Here is a 20,867-nt window from a genome sequence, read left to right as displayed (position 1 = left end):
CTTGATGCGCACGTGGTGGAACAACTTGTGTTGTGGGGTGGGAAACCTCGAGGGCAGGTTAACCGAGTCCTTCTGCCCTGCTTGGGTGGCTCTGGTGGCCTCTAGATGGCAAAGCAGCAGCACCTGCACCCCAGCACGGTGCCTCTGCAAAGTGCAACCCGAGGAGAGAGCTGCTGGCACGTCCTCAGCCTTGTAGAGGGGGTTTAAGACCCCCTCCAGGCTTGGCAAGGATTAGTGGAGCTGTGCCTGTATCCAGAGCTGGGTGTTACGGGATGCCATGCCCCAGCCTGAAATCCTAAAAGCTTTCAAGACATCTGTGTCCCCCTCCAAACCCCTTCAGCACCCACCTCATAGGAATCCAGGAATCTGAAATCTCCCCCCTTAGGACTCGGCGACAAAAGGGAAGTGTCTCAGTGTTTGCTTCTGGGAAGGGGTCAGGAAAGGTAAGAAAGACACTGGGGGCACAGAGAGACCTGGGCAGCTCAGCCAGCACAGAGCCTGTCCTGCCTGCATGCGGCCCTACAGCCACAGACAGCGAGCAGGTTTTGGGACACTGAGCTCATTCAGGAATGCTGAGACCGTGTGGTCCCACGTGCCAGCTCGCTGCTCTTTCCAGGAAGGCACCACACAGTTCTCCCTTTGATTTCAGCCCCTGCTGCCTGCCGTGCTGCTCAAAGCGCTGACCTGGGCTTGTTTGATTTACCAATATTGTGGCGTGGGGGGGGAATTTAAACCTGGAAGGCTCTGCCTGTGCTAGTGAGGACGTGGATGCTGCTGCAGAATATGAGGTTTGTGTCCTCCTGGTATTGCAAAAAAACAGATGTTCCCTTAAGGAACAGACAGAGGAGCTGCTGGGTGCTGTGAAGGCAGGGCTGGGAGTGCCCCTGAGTGCCCTGCCTGCTGCAGGGAGCCTGAAGATGTTGTTACTGCTTTGCCCCAAAACTTCCTCCTCGCTGATATCAAGATGACTTTGTACAGAGCTTTGGCACTGACGCAGCAGGGTCAGAGGGATTTAGTGTAAATAAAGCCGTTTCCTGCAGCAGCTAGCACCGACCGCTGTGTCTGGTCCCTGCAGAGTGCTCCGGGCTGGTGGCTGCTGGGGGGGCTCATCCTGCTCCCCCCTGCCCAGGCTGGTGTCGGCACTGCTGGGGTGACAAGGGCAGCATCGGGGTGCTGAGAGGTGGCTTTGCCAGGTCCCTCTTCATCTTCTGCCGCGATACATTCTCTGTTCCATTCCAGCAATCTCTTGTGGGCTGGGGGAACTGGTGGGGATATTGGCTAAAAGCTCCCTGCTGATAACCTGCTGCTGGAGATGATCTAATTAACGATGGCATCGCCTTTACTGATGCTTTATTACGCTTTGGATTGAAGTAGAGTTTCCTTAATTGATACAATTTCCTTCCCTTCCCTCAAACCCATCTTCTCCACATATTCTTTTGGTGAGGTCCACGTCATGTTCCTTCCCCCCTTCCCCCATTATTTACATTGCAGGGATTTTGTCCTCTTCGCCAGCTGCTTTTTCTCCACTTTGCCTTTAACTAATGGAAATATAATTGCACCCACATCTGATGGCAATGACAGCTGTAATTAATCACCTCCGTATCCCAGTTCCTCTGCCTATTGCTTTACTCAATATTATCACTGCAAGGCCAGCTCTGGCCTGCACGGAAAGATCTCCAATTGAGGAAATATTGGGCAGGAGTGGAGGCAGGTGTCGGTGCCTGGAGGCAGGCACTAATGACCCAAACCAGGAGACCCATCAGCTCCAGCCCTTGCTAATTGCAGGCTGAGCTTCTCCATCCGCCCTCCGTGATGGTTGCAACCACGAGGAAGGACCTGAGCTGCCCCGAGCCCACTTTTCAGCCCACGTTGGCCGTGGTGTGGGATGGAGCCGGGAGGAAAACCCTTGGGGAAGAGGCTGGGACCAGCCTCCACGCTGGGAGGCAGCAGGAGACCTTCTTGGGAAAGGTGTAACATCAGGATGGGGTCGCTGCGTGGCTTTTCCTCACCGCCAACCTAAAGAGCATCCTCCCCGGACCAAAAGAGCATCATCTCCCGACCAAAAGAGCATCATCCCCCGACCAAAAGAGCATCATCCCCCGACCAAAAGAGCATCATCCCCCGACCAAAAGAGCATCATCCCCCGACCAAAAGAGCATCCCCCAAGCACAGCAGCATCCCGCACCCTGCAGGTGAGGCCAGCTCCGAGCCTCCTCTGGGCCGACCTCGAAGGCGGCCTCGGCTGCCGGGAGGCTCCTCCTCCGGAGAGGGGAGGAGAGGCCGGGATCGGCCCCGGCGGCTCGGGGCTGCCCACCTGAGCCTGGCTCTGCAGCCGCAGGGACCGGGACTTGGACCCGAGCATCCTCCGGCCCCGCAGCCCATGGGGGTCCCGGGGGGATTGCGGAGCTCCTGCCCCGCTCCGGCTGCCTCCCGGCCGGTATGGAGAGCCTGGGCGGCAGCCTGAAGAAAAAAGCCGCGGAGCTGCACTACAGGGCAGAGGTGATGATCGCCGGGGAGCAGCTCAGGTAGGAGGCAGGGCTGGTGGGGGGCTCGGGGGGCTCCCGGCTGCGCCCACCCGGTGCTCGGTTTGCTGAGCAGATCCTTCCCCGTGTCACCCCCTCCAGCACCGGGCAGCTCCGGGTGCTGGAGGATCGCCTGGTGTTTTTGGGTGGCAGCGGGTTTTTGGCTCCTCCGGCATCCTGCACCAAGCCCAGAGCTTGCTGCGGTGCCACCGGCACCCTGGGGACACCGGCATCCGATGGGGACACCGGCACCCTGCGGACACGGGCAGCCTGGCACAGCCCTGCCCATGGGGCTTGGACTTTTGGGGTGATGCAGGAGGGCATCCCGTGGGTGCCGTGTGCCTGAATCCACGCAACCTGAAGGGTCTTGTGCAAGATGCTTTTGGGAGCTTGTGCTGTTTCATGGTCCCGGTTCTTGAGCAACTTCTGAGCTTTCTTCTTTTGAAGATAGAAAAAAGTTCTGCTGTGCAGGGAAACCCGTGTGACTGTGAGAGTGTGCTCCTTGTGCATCTTGTGCAGAATCCTAAAATTACCTCTGTGGCACTGTGCTGTCCAGACTCGGTGTTCATGTTAGCCTCAGCTTTATTAATTTGCATTGCATTAAGGACTGATAATTTCCATTTAAGATTAGGGCTCCATTTTGGAAACACCGCCCATGTCCAAGGTGGCTGGAATGTAAATGCTCTACGATGGTCAGCCACATCTCCATTGTCTTTCCCAAATGTTGCCTGTATCGTGAAGTTTGGAAAATGAGCTTGATTTTCTCATAGGGAAGAGCAGCAGCAGATCTACGAGTGAGTTGCTTCATTTCAATACCTCATTGCAAGTGACACTAAATTATTGCTTTTTCCATCCCACAGGCAGGGCAGGCTTATTCATATTTATATTTCCAGTGTTTTACTCATCTGGAGTGACTGTGGCCATGGGCACTATAGCCTGGGCCAAGGGAAGGGGTCAGGTATTCAGAAAATAAATTAACTGAGCCATGTGTTAAAACTGCAATGAGTGGGTGTGCAAGGGCAGTGATGTGACTTCCTAGCTCTTTTTGCAGGACAGGAGCATATCAAATCCTGGATCATTTTGACATTTTTAACTATAAAGAGGAGATGAGGACACAATAAATCTATTTGTGAAACGAGCTTTTCTACCATCCTGTGTGCTGCTCTAGTTCTTATAAGCAAGACAAAGACGCAGTGCAAATGGTACATTCTTCTGAAAACCCATAATACCAACGCATTTTTTCCTCCCAATATTTGTCTAGGAGCTTCAGTCCTCGCTGCCAGTGCAAAAGTGCCCTCAGGCTTTAAAAAAAGTGCCATTTAGCTTTAAAAACACAGGATGTAAGTAGTTTGGCAGACAAGGTGTATATACTTTTTGAGACACCCATAAAAATATATTTCCCTGTTGCTGGAGTGCCTGGGAGTTTTCTGGTCTGAGTTAGGGAGCTCCCAAAATCCCAGTTTTCAGACCCCTTGCAGCAGGTTGCAGTCCTGAACCAAACCTTGCTTTTCTTGAAGCTCTTGAGGTCTTATAGGACAAATCTTATGGGGAGTGATGGAGGGAGCTGGGGTTCTTTAGCTCGGAGAAAAGGAGGCTCAGGGGAGACCTTATTGAGCTCTACAATTACCTTAAAGGAGTCTGTAGTGATGTGGGGATTGAACGCTTCTCCCAGTCACAGATAAGACAAGGAAATGGCCTTAAATTGTGCCAGGGGAGGTCTAGGTTGGGAATTAGGAAAATTTTCCTCACTGCAAGGATTGTGAGGTATTGGAACAGGCTGCCCAGGGAGGCGGTTGAGTCAACATCCCTGGAAGTCTTCAGAAAACGTGTAGATGTAGAGCTTCTTAGAGACATGGTTTTATGGTGGACTTGGCAGTGCTAGGTCAAAGCTTGGACCAGATGATTTTAGAGGTCTTTTCAACCTGAATGATTCTGTGATTCTAAGCTTTGTGTCCTAGAGGACAGCAGGCAGCTTTCATCCAGCACAACTGCACTGCTCTTCACCTGTGCTTTGCAGGTGATGGGTCTAAATTCTTGTGTGTTGGGCAGAGCAGTCTCATCCTTCTGCCTCAGTCTGGGCAGGAGTTTGTTCCCAGTGCAGAAAGACTGGAGACTGCTGCTGGGCAGGAAGGTGGAGAGCTGGAGTCCAGCAACCTGCTGCCCAGTTTGTCCAGCTAAAAGGAGAACTGGGGGACAGCACAGCACGCTGCATGCTCGAGCCACTCTCTTGTACTTTGGGAATCCTTCAGCCTGGCAAGTAAGGAGGAATTTGTGCCATGAATTTTCCCAAAGACAGCTGGATAGGTGATGATGAGGAAATGGAGACACAGAGGCTGGATGACCTTGCAGAGACAAGGACAGGACTAAATGCCTGCGTTGTGTTCCCCTGTATGCCCTTGGATAATAATCATGGCACTGCGTAAGGGAGCCTCACAAACTTCTCCCATGCATACTGTGTAAGTCTTGATCAGCAAATAATGCTGTTGTATCTACAAAAAAACTCAAACATTTGTTTTCCCTGTTCTCCGCTTCCTGCCCTGCCTCCTCCTTGCTATTGTATTTAGCCAAACAAACCTTTGTTCCGTCTTTATGGTTCTTTGGCTTCCCAGCAAGTTTGCAAATCCCTCTCGGTTTGCTTTGGCTGGAACGATGAGTCTGCTCAGTGTCACGATGCATTTCCCAGCCAGAAATAGCTGCACAAGTGAGGGGTGAGGAAATGCTTCTTGGGGATGGCCAGGGATGAACTTATCCTAAAGAAACAGGGGGGGAGACACTGCGTGCTGCGCTTCGGGCCGGCTGCCTGCTGGCTGCCTTCACTTCCACGCAGATGTTGCTTCCTGGTCCATGGAAGGGGAAGAGAAGTTTGGGTCCCAACTCTCTCCCCATCAGAAAGACGAAAATATTAATTTCCACTGATATCTCGGTGCTGTGTCAGGCATTCCTCGCGTCTCCTGCTGTCGATCTTTTTGTTTCAGCCATGTAATCTTGCATGAAAATCCCACTAGTTTTACTGGGTGTTGAGTGCTCTTGGGTGGCATTCCGTAAGAGAGGCCCAATTAGTCATTTCTAATTGCAACAAATGGCTTATCCGCACAGAAATATTCGGGAACAGCTACTGCACTTTGGATTCACACCCTGCTGTAAGCTGGGTTTCTCAAGTACAGGCAAGTCCTTGTGCACTGCTCCAGGGATTCATCACGGTCAGGTGAACCAGCTGATCTCCAGTAACTCTGCTAAGCTGCATTAATCACTGAGATGTGAAATATACTCAGTAAACTCATACCCAGTCTTGGACAAAAAAAGGAAGAAAGGTTTTCTCCTATGAAGAACAAAGCTATGATTCCAACTGCTGTCCAGGACTTTCCGAGGTGGTGTTTTAGTTGGATATTCTGACTGAGACGGTGTTATGCAGTGCTAATACTTTGATGCTTTGAAAATTGGGTTCGCTTCAAGATGTGGAGCTGAACCTGCCCTAGTTTGTATCCCTGGCTGAGATAGTGGGTCCACAGGAGGTGCTTGGTGTGGCAGTCACCAGGTGAACTTCTGGCTGTTATTCAGAAAATCATACAACGTGGTCAGAAAGCCTACTACTATATATATTTATTTATTTTTTTTAGTGCTGGTGAAAGAGAAGACTAAAAATCAGAAATGCTCTTGCTGGAATTGCTTTTTGAGGTTCAAGTTCAATTTTCCAATATGTGCATTTAAATAGAAGGAAAATAAAACACCTCTACCTCTTTGAGTGGGCTGCCACAGTCATGCAAAGCTCTCCCCTCCCTGATGCAATTCTGCTTTTGCAGGTATGGGAGTGCAGCAAGCTGGGTTCTGCAGTGGTAGATTTGTAAGAATGTTCCTCTCCTGCAGCTATTTTGCAGATGTGCTCTTGTGGCTGTTGCTCCCTTTTACTGAGCACTCAGCTTTTTGCTTTTTTTTTTCCCCTCTAGAGATAGGAAAATAAAAGCTCATTTGGATGATGTATCTTCATGGTCATTCATTTATATCTAATTTCCGTGGGAATGTAAACTTGAGTTAACGTCCTTGAGATCTTCACCTTGGCATTTGGGTTGCTCAAGGCCTGTTTACGAAGGCAGGAGGTGATGGGAAGCAGTGAGCAGCAATTCCCCCACCTCCTGGCAAGGGGTCCCGCTCTGTGCCAACACACGGGGCTCTTGGTGCAGGACAGCTCTTGCTTCAGGGATTTCTCTGTCTGTCCAGCTCCCGTGCCGTAAACCCAGCACCCTTTCCAACACAAGGAAGCCCTCGTGTTGCTGTTTGGCTCTGATTCAGGCTCTTGGTTCCAAACTCTGTGAAACGTGAGCGCAGAGAAGTTATGGAGAGCAGAGCTGCGTGGTTGGCAACATGCCCCAGCGGTGGGCATCCTTCAGGGCATGGGTAACAACCGGCGGGACTTAAACTCTTGACTCCCTCGAGGGTTTCTCAGAATTTATTTTCTGTTTGCGCTGCTGCAGGTCAGCCTTTCAACAAGGTCATGCGGAGGGAAGGATGGTGTCTTTTTAGTGACCTTGACAAAGAAACAAGTCAAGAAACGCAGCACAGTCTGTCCAAAGCAAGTGGATGTGAAAGCAGCGTGCTGGCTGCCAGACCAGGGACGTTTCATAAGAGTTGGCTGTCGTGTTCCAGCAAGCATTATATCCTTGTATTGTGCCTTTATTTATTTATTTAATGTCCTTTTGAAGAAATATGTACATGGGAAAGGTTTTGGCATGCAGAAAATTTGTAATAGTGCATGACATATGCTTCCTTAACATTTTTATTTTTTTTCACTTGGAAGCATGGTTATGAAACAGTCACAGCTCCAGTGGCTTTGTTTTTCCAACGTGGTATATAGGCAGGCTTAGGGGGGTGTCAGCCAAGCTGCTCAAAGATGCACTCAATGTTATGCCCTTGTGTGTCTGAAGGACACGATCTGTCACCTCTTAGTTGATGGGAAACATGAGGACGGTGAACAAGACCACAAGGACACTTGAGCTGTGTGTCCTCCACTGCCTTGAGTCTGTGGGCAGCAGGGCAAACTTCTCACAAACTCCAAACAGCACAAAAGATCTAAGGCTCTGCTGCTCCAAGATGTTTAAACCCCACTTTATTCCCGTCCTGACAGTTGTTCACAGTAGAATAGTTTCAAAATAAGAACATAGATATATTTAAATCCTAGTTTTTAACAGTACTTCGTTTCTGAAAATCTCCTTTTTCCCCCTCCCCTGAAGATCTGTGCATTTCCTGCAGTATTCTGAAATGTGACATTTTTGGTTTGGTTATTTCTGTTGCTTTCTTTGTGTCTCTGCATTGTCAAATCCTGCCATGTTTCTTTGGGTGTTACCTGGAAGGTCTGAGCCTATCTATTACCAATTACGTTGGCTTGTAGTAGCCTGAACCCTAATTGCAGCAATCAGTTACTACATTTTTATCCAACAAAGGTTTTATCTTAAGACTTTTGAGACCCTGGCATTTGTTAATCCTATAATGTAGGATAATCCGTTATTATCTGATAGATTTCAGGATATTTAAAATTTCTCATATGGTGCTTGCAACTATTGTTCAACAGGCTGCCATGTATGACGTGGTGTCTACAAAACATCTTCAAAAAGAACAAAGGAACTTGAGGAACTAAACAAAGAAATGTTGCAGTGATTAATGCCTTTGTAAAATACACTGGCTTGAGGCAAAACTCTGAATTGGAATAAATAATTTGGAACCAGAAATGTCCTGAAGTTACAGAGAAGATATTAATTAAACATCTCCTCTCTGAGTCTGCTGCATGCGCAGGGCGTTTTTCAGGGTGAGCGTTTTGAGAACAGCAATGACTACAGGGCAGAAGTCTGGCTGCTGGTCAGATCTCCTGCCGGGCTGGGTTAGCTTTGGTGTGAGCACACAGATCGCTGTGCTTCGTGGCTCGCTCTGTCATTAAAGTCCTTTTAAAAGTCAAAGCCATACCCACCTGAGTGACCTTCACTCGTACGCATCTTTCCATCAGAGCTGCAGACCAGCCACAACGTCAGGGTGCTCTGGGTAGGACGCTTGTACTTCTGGGGAAATCTGTCCCAGTCCATCTCAGTTTGAACCAGAAAAAGTCAGGAGTGCTGATGGACCAAAGGCAGTGCTATCTCTGAGCGAGCTGTCTTTGGCTGGCTCGTGGTTCAGATCAGTTTGCTCGTGTTTGCTGTGGATTATTGGTACAGGAACAGAGGAGAACACGGATTTGCCTGGCATTCGTGCTTGTTAGAAGAAACAAGGGCTTCCATTGACGGTCCCACCCTGAGCTATTGATAAGGCTCCAACCTTTGTCCTGGTGGCAGCGACGTTCCTGCTCCCATACATATGGGGAAGGAGAGCGAGACACAACTGTGCCAAGAGGACAAATATATGTACTATTATTTTACGTGTGTGTTTTGGCCCTTCTTCACAAGCTTCAGTGAGCTGCTGGGTATTTTTCAGGGGCTTGTTTAGAGCAAAAAAGTCCTGTATGGTTCTATGTCTGGTGCAGGCAATTACAAAATCAATGCAGTGGGAGTAGGAGAGGAGGGGATGCTGAAGTGGGGTTTCTTAGGATGGATCTATGCAGTCTAGCAAAGCAAAGAGGTTTGGTTGCACTTGTTAGCCACTCAGCAGCAGTTTCTCTCTTGCTGGGCAGGTGCTGGGTGCTGGGCTGAAAGCTCCCTGCAGCACCAGCTGGGCTCAGCGGCTGTCTTTCTCCCCAGGCTTCGCCTCCACGATGGGAAGCTCATTAAGGACAGACGCTACCACCTCCGAACCTACCCCAACTGCTTCGTGGCCAAGGAGCTCACGGACTGGCTGATTGACCACAAAGAAGCCCCGGACAGGGAGACGGGCATCCGCCTCATGCAGAAGCTGATGGACCACTACATCATCCACCACGGTGGGTGGGTTTCTCTGCATCCACTGAGCCTCCCCAGGGGGTGGCTGCCCATCTGCTCACTGTTTGTGGCCATCAGAGGCACGGTCAGGTCCTTTTTTGTGGCCATCCCATGGGTGAATGCTCCAGGAGGAGCTGGGGGTGATGGGCAGGCTGGATGGGTTTCCATCTCCTCAGCTTATCTGTCATAAGCTGAGGAGATGGAAGCAGATGTCAGACACACCAAATTCAGCCCTCTCTCCCCCTGTCTTATAGGAGTTGCCTTTGACCAGCGCAATGCACTCCGTTGCCATCTGCTCCTTGCTGTGGTCATGTCCTTTGCATTACTCTGCCTTGAAAAAAAAAATAAACCCTGCAGTTGTGCTCTATTACAAAAGCATAACACTGAAGCAGTGAGTTCTCAGTTATCCATTAACACCGAAAACTGATTATTTTTCCATCTCTCCAGCCAACAATTTCAAATACAGCCATTAGTTGGCTAAACCTGCTTGGCTGTGGCTGCTGGTGCTGCTTTGATTGCTTATCGTGGGCACGTCCCTCCTGCTCCCGCGGTAATTCCTTGCCGAACACACATGCTGACTTTCCAGCTCACTTTAGGACCATTAATTTTCATTAGTCCTATGGAAATCGGGCTGTCTGCTAACTGCAGCACTGCGCTAAGTGCTTTGCCATCGGCTGCCCAAACTGTTCGCCCTCTTCTCCGCTGGGACCCAGAAGGCAATAATTATCTCGTGCAGATTGCTGCCTGTGCTGCCTGATGTGGTGCATGCTGGTGCTCTGTTGCACGCTGCAAATGTGTTGGGCTTCACACAGCAAAACGCTTTGGCTTCCTAGGGATGCTGTCCCGTAAGATTTTGTGCTCAATTCCCATCTCTCACCCGATGGCAAAGGCATCTAAGGCACCGCTCCTTTCAATTAAGGTGTTCCCAACTTTCACCTTTCAAAACCACCATCCCGACCTGCCCTCTGCCTGATGAGTCACAGGCTTTGGTGTCCTGATTTCCCAGTGGAATGACAGCTCAGGAGGAATTAGGAACTCAGAATAATCTGACAGGCTTTGGCATTGAGCTCATTGCCAAAATGAAGTTTTGCCAGTTTGCTCAGAAGGAGGAACAAGCGTTAAAGTTTTCACAAGAAGTATCTTATATCATTTGGATTTTGCTCTCGTGTATTACACTACTTCAGTGAGGAAATCAGTGTGGCTTTCTCTTTTCTCTGTCTTTCTCTATTCTCTTTGCTCTAGTTTTCTTTGTTTTCCAAGTATATTCTTTACACTGTTTTTATCAGTGAAGCTTTTCCCTTCTTCCTTCAGAAAATGGACCTGAAGCAAGGCAGGCTGATTTATTTGAGAACTGAATTGTGATTTTTTTTTTTATTATCTTTTTTTAGTTGTAATCTAGGCGTTTGTTGTAGGCAAGTTTATCTCAGAACTGTATCCCAAATATTTGCCTGCTGAATGTCACATGAATTTAATAACCATACGTTTACAGACTGTGTTCTCAGCCACAAGGTAAATATGAAGCTGGGACTTTTCATAGTGATTGGTTTATTCCAGTTGTGTGCACCTAGCTTTGGAGGAAAAAAAGAAACAGAAAAAACCTCCCTTGAGGTTAGCTTGCCAACAAGTGAATTGGGCAGGGCTGGCAGAAAATGGTGTGGAAAAGTTTTTGCCATTATACCTTGTAATTTGCAAGTAGGTGGTATGGGATTTTGGATGCGGTGATGTAAGGTTTTTTTCCTCCCCTCTTCCAAGTCTTCATAAACACCGCAGTAGCTTTCTTTAGGAAAAAAAAAAAAAATTATTGAGACAATTCTGTTTGTTTTCTTTTAGTCTAAAACCTAAACACCAGCATTTAAAATAAAATCAACAATATCCCCATTCTAACGAAGCAATTTAATGACCGGGTCAAAGCGTGGCCTCAGAGCCAGCCTTTCCCAAGGCCTCTTCCATGGGGCTGACCTCTCCCACAGCCATTTGCAATCCCCTAATTTTGGGGACTGAGAGCTTGAATGCTGGTTACTGCAGCATGGTCAAGAGGATGAGGGCAGGGCACTGCACAGCCCCTGGAGCTTCTAACCTGGGGATAAAGCTGAGCCTGTTCCCAGTGCCGCTGTCCGTCTGTCCCGTATGGACTGACATCCACAACGCTCACCTCCCTGCCCTGCCCTCCTCCTTCCAGTGTGTGATGAGCACTCGGACTACAAGGATGCCAAGCTGCTGTACCGCTTCCGCAAGGACGACGGGACCTTCCCCCTCAACAAGGACGTGAAGGTGTTCGTCAGGGGGCAGAGCCTGTACGAGAAGTGCGTGAGTCCTTCCCCGTCCCGCGGCTGCGCTCGCTGCTGCTGTTGCTTTGTGGCCGGGACCCGCAGCCACAGCAAGCTTTGCTCTTTCTTTCCTGTTCCCCGTGCTGTGGTGTTGGGAAATGATGTTTTCTGAGCTCTGCCACAGGACGATTTGGGCTCGCAGGGGTGCTGGGCTCTCAATTCACAGCTGCTTTGATGTGGTTCTTGGGGTTGGTAGCAGGGAGCACCAGGAGCCAGGCTGCAGTATGAGCACCCCCAGCAGGGACACATCCAGTGGCTGTTCCCAGTGCCCCCACAGCCCCAGGCCACTCACATCCACCAGCCCTGCTCGGCTCTGTCCCAGCAAAATCAGCAGGGCCCAGGAATTTCAAGGCCTTTCTGAACCTGGCTCCTTGTGCTTCACTTAGCCTGTGTGCAACGTTTCTCCTGGAAAAGCTAGTTCTCAAACAGCAAAGGCAACTCCCTCCACCTCCAAGTGTTCAGTTTTCTGGGAGTTGATTGTGTCTGGTTCCCAATCTGAATTGTCTTCCTGACACCCAAGGAATCCTTTTGTCAGACTGGGTGCAGCCTCGTACCACCCTCTGGACCCCTTTTCTTTAACAATCTCTTTCTATTTTCTTGATCCTCAAAGCAATCAGCTGCATGAAGTGGCGCAGAGGGAGGTGTCCTTCAGACAACAGGGGGTTTTCTGCTGTCCCCATCCCCTCTGGCCGTCGGGCATCGCTTGTGGTTTGCTTTGCTCCCAGCAGCAGCCAGGGCGAGCATCCTGCGTCTCACAGCTGAGGCTGCTGCACCCTCTCGTGGAGGCACTGGATGTAGCTCTGCCACGCTGCAAAATGAATATGGCCTTACCAAAACTCATCTTCTTCACCAGCTTGGCACCAGCTCTTCGTGCACACCTTGGGTTGCTTGCTCAGCTTTCCCCGTAGGCTTTAGCCGAAGCCTTAGCCGAACTGATCTCCTTGAATCTGCCTCCACCTCTGCACTGAGGATTTACAAAATTACCTGACTGCAGCTCTGCCTTTCCCCTTCCCTTCCTGACTCCCCCCAGCAGTGATATTTTTACGGCTGGAGCGCTTTGCCTGCTGCTCTCATCCCTGCCTCAGCCGGCTGCGTGTGGTGACAGGGCCGCGCGGCGTCACGGCGCCTTGTCCCACCTCCGCCAGGCTGGTCGGTGCTGAGGGCTCCATCCTGAAGGTGAGGGAGGAGAACTCGGTCAAGTACCAGAGGACGTTCCTGGGCTGCGAGATGGTCGACTGGCTGGTTCAGGAGGGGGAAGCGGAGAGCCGAAAGGAGGCGGTGGAGCTGGGCCAGGCGCTGCTGGAGCACGGGATCATTCAGCACGGTGAGCGAGGGGAAGGGAAGCAAGCGATGAGCATAGCTGTCGTGCCAGGAACAAATCCCCTTTCATGGCACGCAACAAGTGCTGGTCAAGTGCCCGCTCGGAGATAGCAATGGGCCCTTTCAGTTCTATGTTTGGAGCTGGTGACCTTTGAAGCCCGAGCAAGCCGCCACCACCCGCCGGGGCTTTGAGCTGGAATCCGAGCCCATATTTCTGCGGTTCTTCAAAGCCTCGGCCTGCAGGCCTGGGATCCACCCTGAGTTCTGAGGGCTGGTGCTGAGGATGCAATGTTCAGCTCCACTCGGTCGGCGAGCACACCCATCTGCAGGACTTAAATTTTCCATTTGGAGGGCAGGGAGGCCTCCGAGTGTCTGGGACAGGGGCAGGTGGGGGCTGTGCCTCAGTGCTGTGCTTCTGGGCGATGACATTTTAAGGAGAGGTGGCCCTGCTGTTCCTCTTTCCCTGCAGGTAGCTTTTTCCAGCAGTCAGAAAATCTGAAATATAAAACAGAAGCACCAAAAGCAATTATGCTGGGTCCCTCAGTATATTTTCCATACATTTTTCACACCCCCTCAGCCTCTTCCTCCTCCATTTTTCTCTCCAGTCTCCAACAGGCATCACTTCTTTGACGGTGACCTCCTCTACCAGTTCTGGATCAACTTTCGACGCAGGCGGCGTCTCACCGAGCTGCTCAACGAGAACTCTTCCCGCACCTTGTCCGAGAGCCCAGACAGCCCCTTCTGCCTCCGCAAGCTCAACCCAGACCCAGGCAACACCAGCTTTCTCTCTGGTAACTGTGCTTGTGTTGGCAGAGGGGGGTGAAACCAAGGCTTCCATTGCCAGAGTATCTCCGAGCTGAGGGATTAGCCCCAGCAGAGCATTAGGGACCCTATAAAGGGACTGCCCATCCCATGGGCTGCTTTGTGGTGGAGGTCAGGGTGCAGAAGCAGTCTGTATCACAGCTCGCCATCCCAGGAAAATTATCAGCAGCTCAGCTCAGCTTTTGGTCCTTCTTTAAAGCTAGTTTTGTTCTGTCTAAACTCAAATGTCATATCTGGTGCATGTGTACCCTTCAGACATGGGTCAGGCTGGTGTGGGAACTTTGCCAAACTGGTCTTTTCTTTCCTTGGATAATTATTATCTTTGCCTTTTTTTCAGTGCAGCCCAACAAGGAGATCAAAATCGTCTCAGCCGTTCGAAGGAGTAGCATCACCTCCCTCGCTGGAAACTCCAACCCCTACTTCAGCGTTACTCCCACGCTGGTGTTCCCTCCCGTGGCTGAGTGCAACCCCAAATCAGGTCGGGGCTTCTGCACTGCCCTCTTGCTGCTCAGGGTGCGCCTCTTCCCTCTGGGCACGAGCTAGATCAGTCCTCAGGTCTCAAACCCTCCACCTGGTGCTCGGTGACTTGCAGGAGGAGAGGGTCAGCCTCACCTCTGAGGCCTGATTTGAGAAATCATGAGGCTATTTTGAAAACTATTGATATGAATGCAGAAGTTTCTGGGTTCAGATTCTGCTATCTCTTCTCCAGCACATGAACCCCAAGCTGCCTTATGTTGTGCTTTGCTGCATGAACCCCACGATTCTGATAGGATCTGTCACCTTCTGCCCTAGTGTTAAAGAGACCTGTCACCAATGAAGAGCTCCTGTCCCCTGGGGCTCCCTATGTCAAGAAGACGCTAACCGTAAGTGACTGTAGTGAATGGTGTCACTAATCTGATGGTATTGAGCTCCCTGGCTGCTCTTTGATCACTTTCTGCCTGCTGCTCTGACCTCTGCATGCTAAAACTTTGATTGCATGTCACTTCATCCCAGCTCTCCTTCCTGGTGCCTCCCGGCGGGTCGATGTCTTCAGGTGTTCTTCTGGCTGAAAGTGGCGGTGACTGCTGCAGCCTCGGCTTTAATGCATATCAAAGGGGAAAGAGAACGTTTCCTGGACAGGAAAAATCAGATTTGTTTCATCCAGCTCCATGCAAACTGTAGATTCAGTCAAGTCTCGTGACAGCCGAGATGTTGACGCTCATCCTGTCTGCCACAGAAATGTCACCTTTATGAGCTGCTTTATTTAACTCACTTCGGGTTCCTGGTCCAGAACAGATACACCGAGGCACTCCGTCACCTGCTGATGGAGAAGAATTGAACAGGGAGCATTCAGGGACCACTGTTCCCTTATTATGATCGGCTTTTTTCATGGACAAAATGGGCACACCACCAAATCTCTGTGATTCCGCAGACAGACAGAGTTTGGGGCTTTTGCTTTTCAAATTATTTCTGAAGCTGTAGGACCAGATGGCTGCAGCTGGCCAAGGCAGCTCTGCCTTGAGTGCTGGCTGTGAATGCCACAGCTCCTGTCCAGGGATCCTAATGTGCTGTTATTTTTGGGTAAATATCAGCCTTTCCCTGCTCACCTCCACAAGGGGAACCTGTGGTGGGCAGCAGGGAAGCGTGCTGGGTCTCCACGTACTGGTTTGATGCAAGTGGGATTACAGAAGGGCTGAGGATCTGGTCCCCAAGGTAACTGAGCTATAGAAACTGGTGGGAAGGAAAAAGGAAAATAAAGCAGGTGATTAGTGTGGCATGTATGAGGACATGCCATTTATTCTCCTCCTGAATGTTCTTGCCCTGCCCTTCAACTCTGCCAGCCGGGGCCTTTCATCGCTCGTTTCCTTCTGCTTAGCTGTGCAGTTGCTGTTATTTATTTATATGGTTAATGTGCAAAGTCCTTTGAGAATTCCTTTTCCCCTTTAGTCACATCAAATGGCCACAGCATTAGAGCACACCGCTTTGACAGGCTGAGATCAGAGTGGGAACAGTTAAAAGGGCGGCTGCTTCCGTCCTGGAAATGCTTTTTGGTGCCAGCAAACGGGCACAGCATGCACGCGTTTTGGAAGTGCCCTCAGTGTGCTCCTGATTCACACCTTGTCCTGGCTTCATGCTGTCATTAACTATACCTGCAGACAGAGAAATAAATAGTCCAGGAGGGCAGGGACCTCTGGCATGCTGGACTTTCAGGTGATGCCTGTTCAAAACCCTTTCATAAATTTAGAGTGGAAACCTGAAGCTAATCTATGAGCATGGGGGGAATGGGGAGAATGGGAGGGATGTGTCATTGCCAAGTGTGTGCTGAGAGACACTTGTACACTGAGCACAGGTGAATGAAAAGGTCCGCCAGAATTAAAGCAGAGAGAGAAATGGGTTGCCCTTGACACCAATCTTTCCAAGAGCAATTAGACCCCAGCTGCCATCAAGGGAGCTGGAGGAAATTCTTAACTGATACAGAAAACTCCCTGGTGCCCAAGGATGTTCTCCTCCCATCCGGGAGGCTCAGAAAAAGCCATCGGGTGACAACAAATATTGCTAATGTAACTGAAGACAAAAAATGAAGGTCTTTCTTACTGGTTTGAACTAATGAAGGTTTTTTCTTACTGGTGTCAGAGGAACCTTGAGGCAAACCCTGCTTTCCTTCCCTACCAACAATAGAGATGAGGATCGTGAGCAGAGCTCTCTGCATCAGTTGGAAGTGTAACATCTCCTCTATCGAGCCCATTCCTTTGTATTTAAAACCTTTTCATTCTGCTTGTAGATTGTGGGCGATGCTGTGGGCTGGGGGTTTGTGGTCCGAGGAGGAAGACCTTGCCACATCCAGGCGGTGGACCCGGGAGGACCCGCTGCTGCTGCGGGCATGAAGGTAATTTGCTATTGGTGACTTGGCACGAGGCAGGATTTACGTCCTGCTAGAGACTGTCAGGCTGAATGCACCCTCTGTGATGTTCTCACCTCCTGAAGTGGAGATGGAGCCTGCAGAGTGCTCTGGCCATGCTGTGAGAGGCCTTGGGAAGGATGCTGTCCACAGGCAGAGCGCAGCACCTTGCTGCACGCAGCCAAAGTGAGCAGGGAAGGAGTAAAGATTTATTTTGACTCACCCACTGCTCTCACAGCTCCCGAGATGTACTGCTCTTTGTGTCTGTCTGCTGTTAACACCACAGTTCTGCATCGAACTATTTTCCGTGTACGTGAAAGATGAATAACTTTAGACTGATACCTTGATTTGATTTGTCAGGTAATTCCCAGTATTTGCAGCTCAGGTGAAACGATCTGAGGTCCTGAAAATCATCTTAGACCTGCTATTCAAGCATGAGTGGGTTTTGTGTGGAGGCCTGGTTTTAGGAATGAATGAGAGAAATGAGTTTCAGACTTCCCCTACAAGAATCCCAGCAGTGAGGGAGCAGTTTCTGCAGGCTGGTACAACTCTACAGCCACGTGGATATTGGAAATAATGGGATTCTTCAGAGGCAGCATGCGACTCCTTGTTTGCTTCAGGCAGGGTTGGAAGGAGGTGGCTGAATACATTTCATTTGCTCCAGAGCCCAGTTCATTTCTCCTCACCTAATCTCATTTGCTACCAAATTACTAAATGTTATTACTGTGCTTCATTTCCATTTGTGAAATGAACCACTGCTCACAAATGAGTCTCTTCTCTCTCTGTTAGCTCAGTCTAAATCCCTTTGGCCCCTTTTTCATGATACAGTGATTATAGCCCAGTGATTATCAGCGTGGCTTACAGAGTGACAATGCTTCAGGGTTTGAAGCATTTTGTAGCAAGTTATTTGCAGCGCAGCCCCTGGCTCCAGCCAGGCACAAGCAGAAGTTTCTGTGACTGCAGTGGCTGCAGGTAACCAGCCCTTCCTTTCCCTGCAGGTGTGCCAGTTTGTGTTCTCAGTGAATGGCATGTATGTTTTGCACCTGGACTATCAGACCATCAGCAGCCTCATCATGACAGGACCACGAACGCTCGTCATGGAAGTCATGGAAGCTGTTGAATGAGCGAAGGAGCCTCGTGCCACCGCTGGGTGGAGAAGCAGGACACTTTGCATAGCAAGGACGGACTGTGGGGAGGGACCAAGCTTGACTTTTCAGCCTGAAATGTTAGGTGTTCTAACATATTTTCAAATAAATACATTGTAAAGGACAAGTCTTAGATTTGGTTGATGTTGAAATATGTGGCTCTGCCTGCTCTTGAGAGGGTCTGAGCTCCTGCAGCCCCTTTCTGACACTGGTGGGAGAGCTCAGCACACCATGAAGCCAAGCCTTCGACCAAGCCATCCACACAGCGAGCTGCAAGGCGAGTTTACCAAGAGCATAACGTGCTTTCCAGATGGCCCCATAAGCTGTGCCATCATCTGTGTTCAGAAAATAAGGAAACACTGCAGTGATGTGCACTGCCTCGTAAAGGAAGACCAAGCGCCCTGCAACACTTTTGGTGTAGGCACGCAGCCAGGACTGGTTGCTCTTCCCAGCTGGGTTTCTTGTAAAGGTGAGACTTCTGCAGGAGCTCTTTCTGTGCCCCTAATTCCCAGTGATGCTTAAATTAATTAACCAGTGTCATCTCGGCATGGAGCAGGGCAGAGGTCCCAGAGGTCTTAGGCTGCCACCAACCTGGTGACAGGAGGCAGAGGGGGAGAAGAGAGACCTGGAGCAGGGTCAGCCTGCTCCCAGCTCTCAGAGGGAAGGGAAATGAGTGAAAGCCACCAAAATCCATGGCTCCTGAGCCCTGCTGCTCCCAGGATGACTTCACTTGTAGACAATGTGGAATATTCATATGCTGCCTACTGGGAAAGTGAACCAAACGTAGACTAACAGGTAATAACAAGAATCTGGGCAAGTTTCTTGTTTTCCAGTTCACAGAGCATCCTGCTCGTATGGATGATTTCCAGCAGTCCTGCTTAGGGCAGGTCCCTCAGTGCAGATCGGACCTCCACCCAAACCAAACAACCAAACAAAAAGCAAAAACACCTGGTTATTGATCACTTTAATTTGTCTCTAGATGGGAGCTGACTTTCTTGGAAAATCTGATGCCAGCCATGTGTTAGGTATTGCAGTACTGCTGCCTGCCTTTTTCCTCTTTGGTTTAAAGGGATGTGTGCTTCCTTAGTGCTGGTGGGGAGGAATAGGACTACTTGCAGCTCAGTCTTCCTGGAGCATGGTCCAAGCAAGGTGTCTCTCCAGACCATAGGTAAAAGCAGTCTTTTAAGCCTTTTGTCAACGTGCTCAGATTTGTTCCACCTAGCCATACTGTGCACAAAGCAGCATCCCTCTGCCTTTTCATTTTTTAAATTAGGTTTTGTATTGCTGTTTAAAGAGGTGCTGGGCACTTGTGATGGCAACAAGGTTTTATCCAGAGTGACAGGGCTTGAAGTAAAGGAAGACAAAGCCAGAAGACTCTGGCATTGCATGGGCACCTTGGAAAAGGAGGCTAGAAAAGAACACCACAAATGTAAGCACAGGAAGCAGCTTTAGTTTTTGGCTGTCATAAACAGCATAAATTTTGGCTCTAGGTTTGAATTTCCCTGAAAGTGAAGTGCAGGAGGTGTGTGCTCTTTCCTTTCTCACCTCCTTCTAGCTTTGTAGTAAACTGTCACCAGTCTGAGCAGCTGCTGAAATCCAGTAGGAATCACAGCAGAGGTAATTTGTGGTATTCGTGGCTGTGCTAGTTCTGTGTTCACAGGCTCCTGTACCAGGTGCTCTATGTTTTTTTTTTTTGTTTTTTTTTTTTGTTTTTTTTTTTTTAATGTTAAAAAGAAGAGTTAAAAGTTTAGTGTCTTTTATAGAACCTTTTGTCTTCTGATGCTTTCAAATATTTAGTAAGTATTTTACATTTAAATCTATTTAAATTATTTTAGGTTATAAAACCAAACTTCAACGAAGTACTACGTAATTGTTTAATGTATAAAAATATCTTAAAACGGTGATTTTTTTCCATCTGACACTTTCAAAGCTGCCTGAGTTTCCATGAGAACGGGTGATACAATTCTCCTGCAGCGCACTGCTGCAGTGTGAGGCCGATGCTGTCAGTCCCCAGGGACCCAGCTGTAAATCTGGTCTCCAGTCGTAAGGAGAAACACCACTGTCAGTTGTTCCGTTCCTGGCAGCGGGGAGAAAATCTTTTTGGACCAAGCCTTGGCACGGAGCGGGGCGGCTCTCCTGGGGCAGGAGCGCGCGTGCTGCCGGAGGTCAGGGCTGTGAGCACAGCTGGAGCGCCAGCTCGTGATTCAGGCCCTGGGCTTGCAAAGCCTCCAGATGTGCTTAATTTCCTCAGCCAAACGCCAGACAATTAGCCTTCAGTGCAAAGGCCGGGCTCTCAGAAGTATTTAATGGGATGTGAATGTGGCTGGGCTGACTTCATCCCCGCGAGCATGACAGTGGGTGGGAGCCCCGACTTGTTGCTGAGCTCTAGGAAATCAGTGCGCGGCTTCCTAGATGGAGATTTAGCATGTAGTTAGCAAAAACACTGCGAGCCGTTTGCTGATTTTCGCAGAAACAGGCTCTTGCTTCCCGGGCGTGCTTTATTTAGCTGCGTGTCCGGGCCGCTGCTCTGCCGCGTGGTGCAGGGAGGTGGGGGAATCGCTGCCCCCTTCCCTCCCCTTTCCTTCTTCTCTTGCTGGCCTGACGTCTGGGGCTGAGATCTCCCTCACCATGCTGAGAAGCAGCCAAAGCACCAGGGCTGCTTCTCCCAGGACCTGAGGATGTAGCAGGATCCGTCCCGCCTGCGGCTGCCTGCAGGAGAGCCGCGCTGCCGCGCACAGGTCTGTGGCTCGCTCCGTGTGTGGGGATGGGGGTGCAAGAGAGGCTGCCTTGTTTTGGGGTCGGTATTGGTGGAGCAGGGAACTTCAGCAGGGTTTCCAGCTGTGGGAAGGTTGGAGCAATGCAGCACAGCTGCCCTGAGGGATGGCAGCAGCCCTGATGACCTCAGGTCTCCTGTTTGCTGCAGGCCAGGTCTGAATATCACCAGGACTGCTTTATAGAGA

General features: G+C 50.0%; 2 protein-coding genes across 3 annotated transcripts in view; both read left to right on the top strand.

Moving 5' to 3' along the window:
- Positions 1 to 273: 273 nt before the first annotated feature.
- Positions 274 to 18,028, top strand: LOC309884235 (DEP domain-containing mTOR-interacting protein-like). Of its 2 annotated transcripts, none has more exons than XM_082772993.1 (9): positions 274 to 443; positions 9,239 to 9,417; positions 11,595 to 11,718; positions 12,888 to 13,066; positions 13,668 to 13,853; positions 14,222 to 14,362; positions 14,677 to 14,747; positions 16,646 to 16,750; positions 17,761 to 18,028. In XM_082772993.1, the coding sequence occupies exons 2-9, from the start codon at positions 9,381 to 9,383 to the stop codon at positions 17,884 to 17,886; spliced, it is 969 nt and encodes a 322-aa protein (XP_082629119.1). In that variant the 5' UTR covers positions 274 to 443; positions 9,239 to 9,380; the 3' UTR covers positions 17,887 to 18,028. The 2 variants fall into 2 exon arrangements, with proteins under 2 accessions (XP_082629119.1, XP_082629120.1); XM_082772994.1 differs by lacking the exon at positions 274 to 443 and adding an exon at positions 2,236 to 2,525.
- Positions 18,029 to 20,548: 2,520 nt separating this feature from the next.
- The window catches only part of COL20A1 (collagen type XX alpha 1 chain), a 43,781-nt gene continuing 43,462 nt past the window's right edge, over positions 20,549 to 20,867 (top strand). The window contains exon 1 of the mRNA XM_082773672.1: positions 20,549 to 20,645. The gene's annotated coding sequence lies outside the window, so the exon portion shown is untranslated. The remainder of the gene's footprint in view (positions 20,646 to 20,867) is intronic.

The sequence above is a fragment of the Aythya marila genome (assembly GCF_965140915.1).
Source record: "Aythya marila genome assembly, chromosome: 16".
NCBI classification, from domain to species: domain Eukaryota; kingdom Metazoa; phylum Chordata; class Aves; order Anseriformes; family Anatidae; genus Aythya; species Aythya marila.
Note: the sequence above shows the minus strand (reverse complement) of the source record. Positions and strands in the feature narration are given on the sequence as shown.

Bases quoted from the DNA above. Each gene is read 5' to 3' on its own strand.
- LOC309884235 (XM_082772994.1), top strand. From the start codon at position 2,440: ATGGAGAGCCTGGGCGGCAGCCTGAAGAAAAAAGCCGCGGAGCTGCAC. The intron at 13,067-13,667 runs GTGAGCGAGGGG...TTTTCTCTCCAG, and splicing joins GCACGGGATCATTCAGCACG to TCTCCAACAGGCATCACTTC. The intron at 16,751-17,760 runs GTAATTTGCTAT...CTTTCCCTGCAG, and splicing joins CTGCTGCTGCGGGCATGAAG to GTGTGCCAGTTTGTGTTCTC.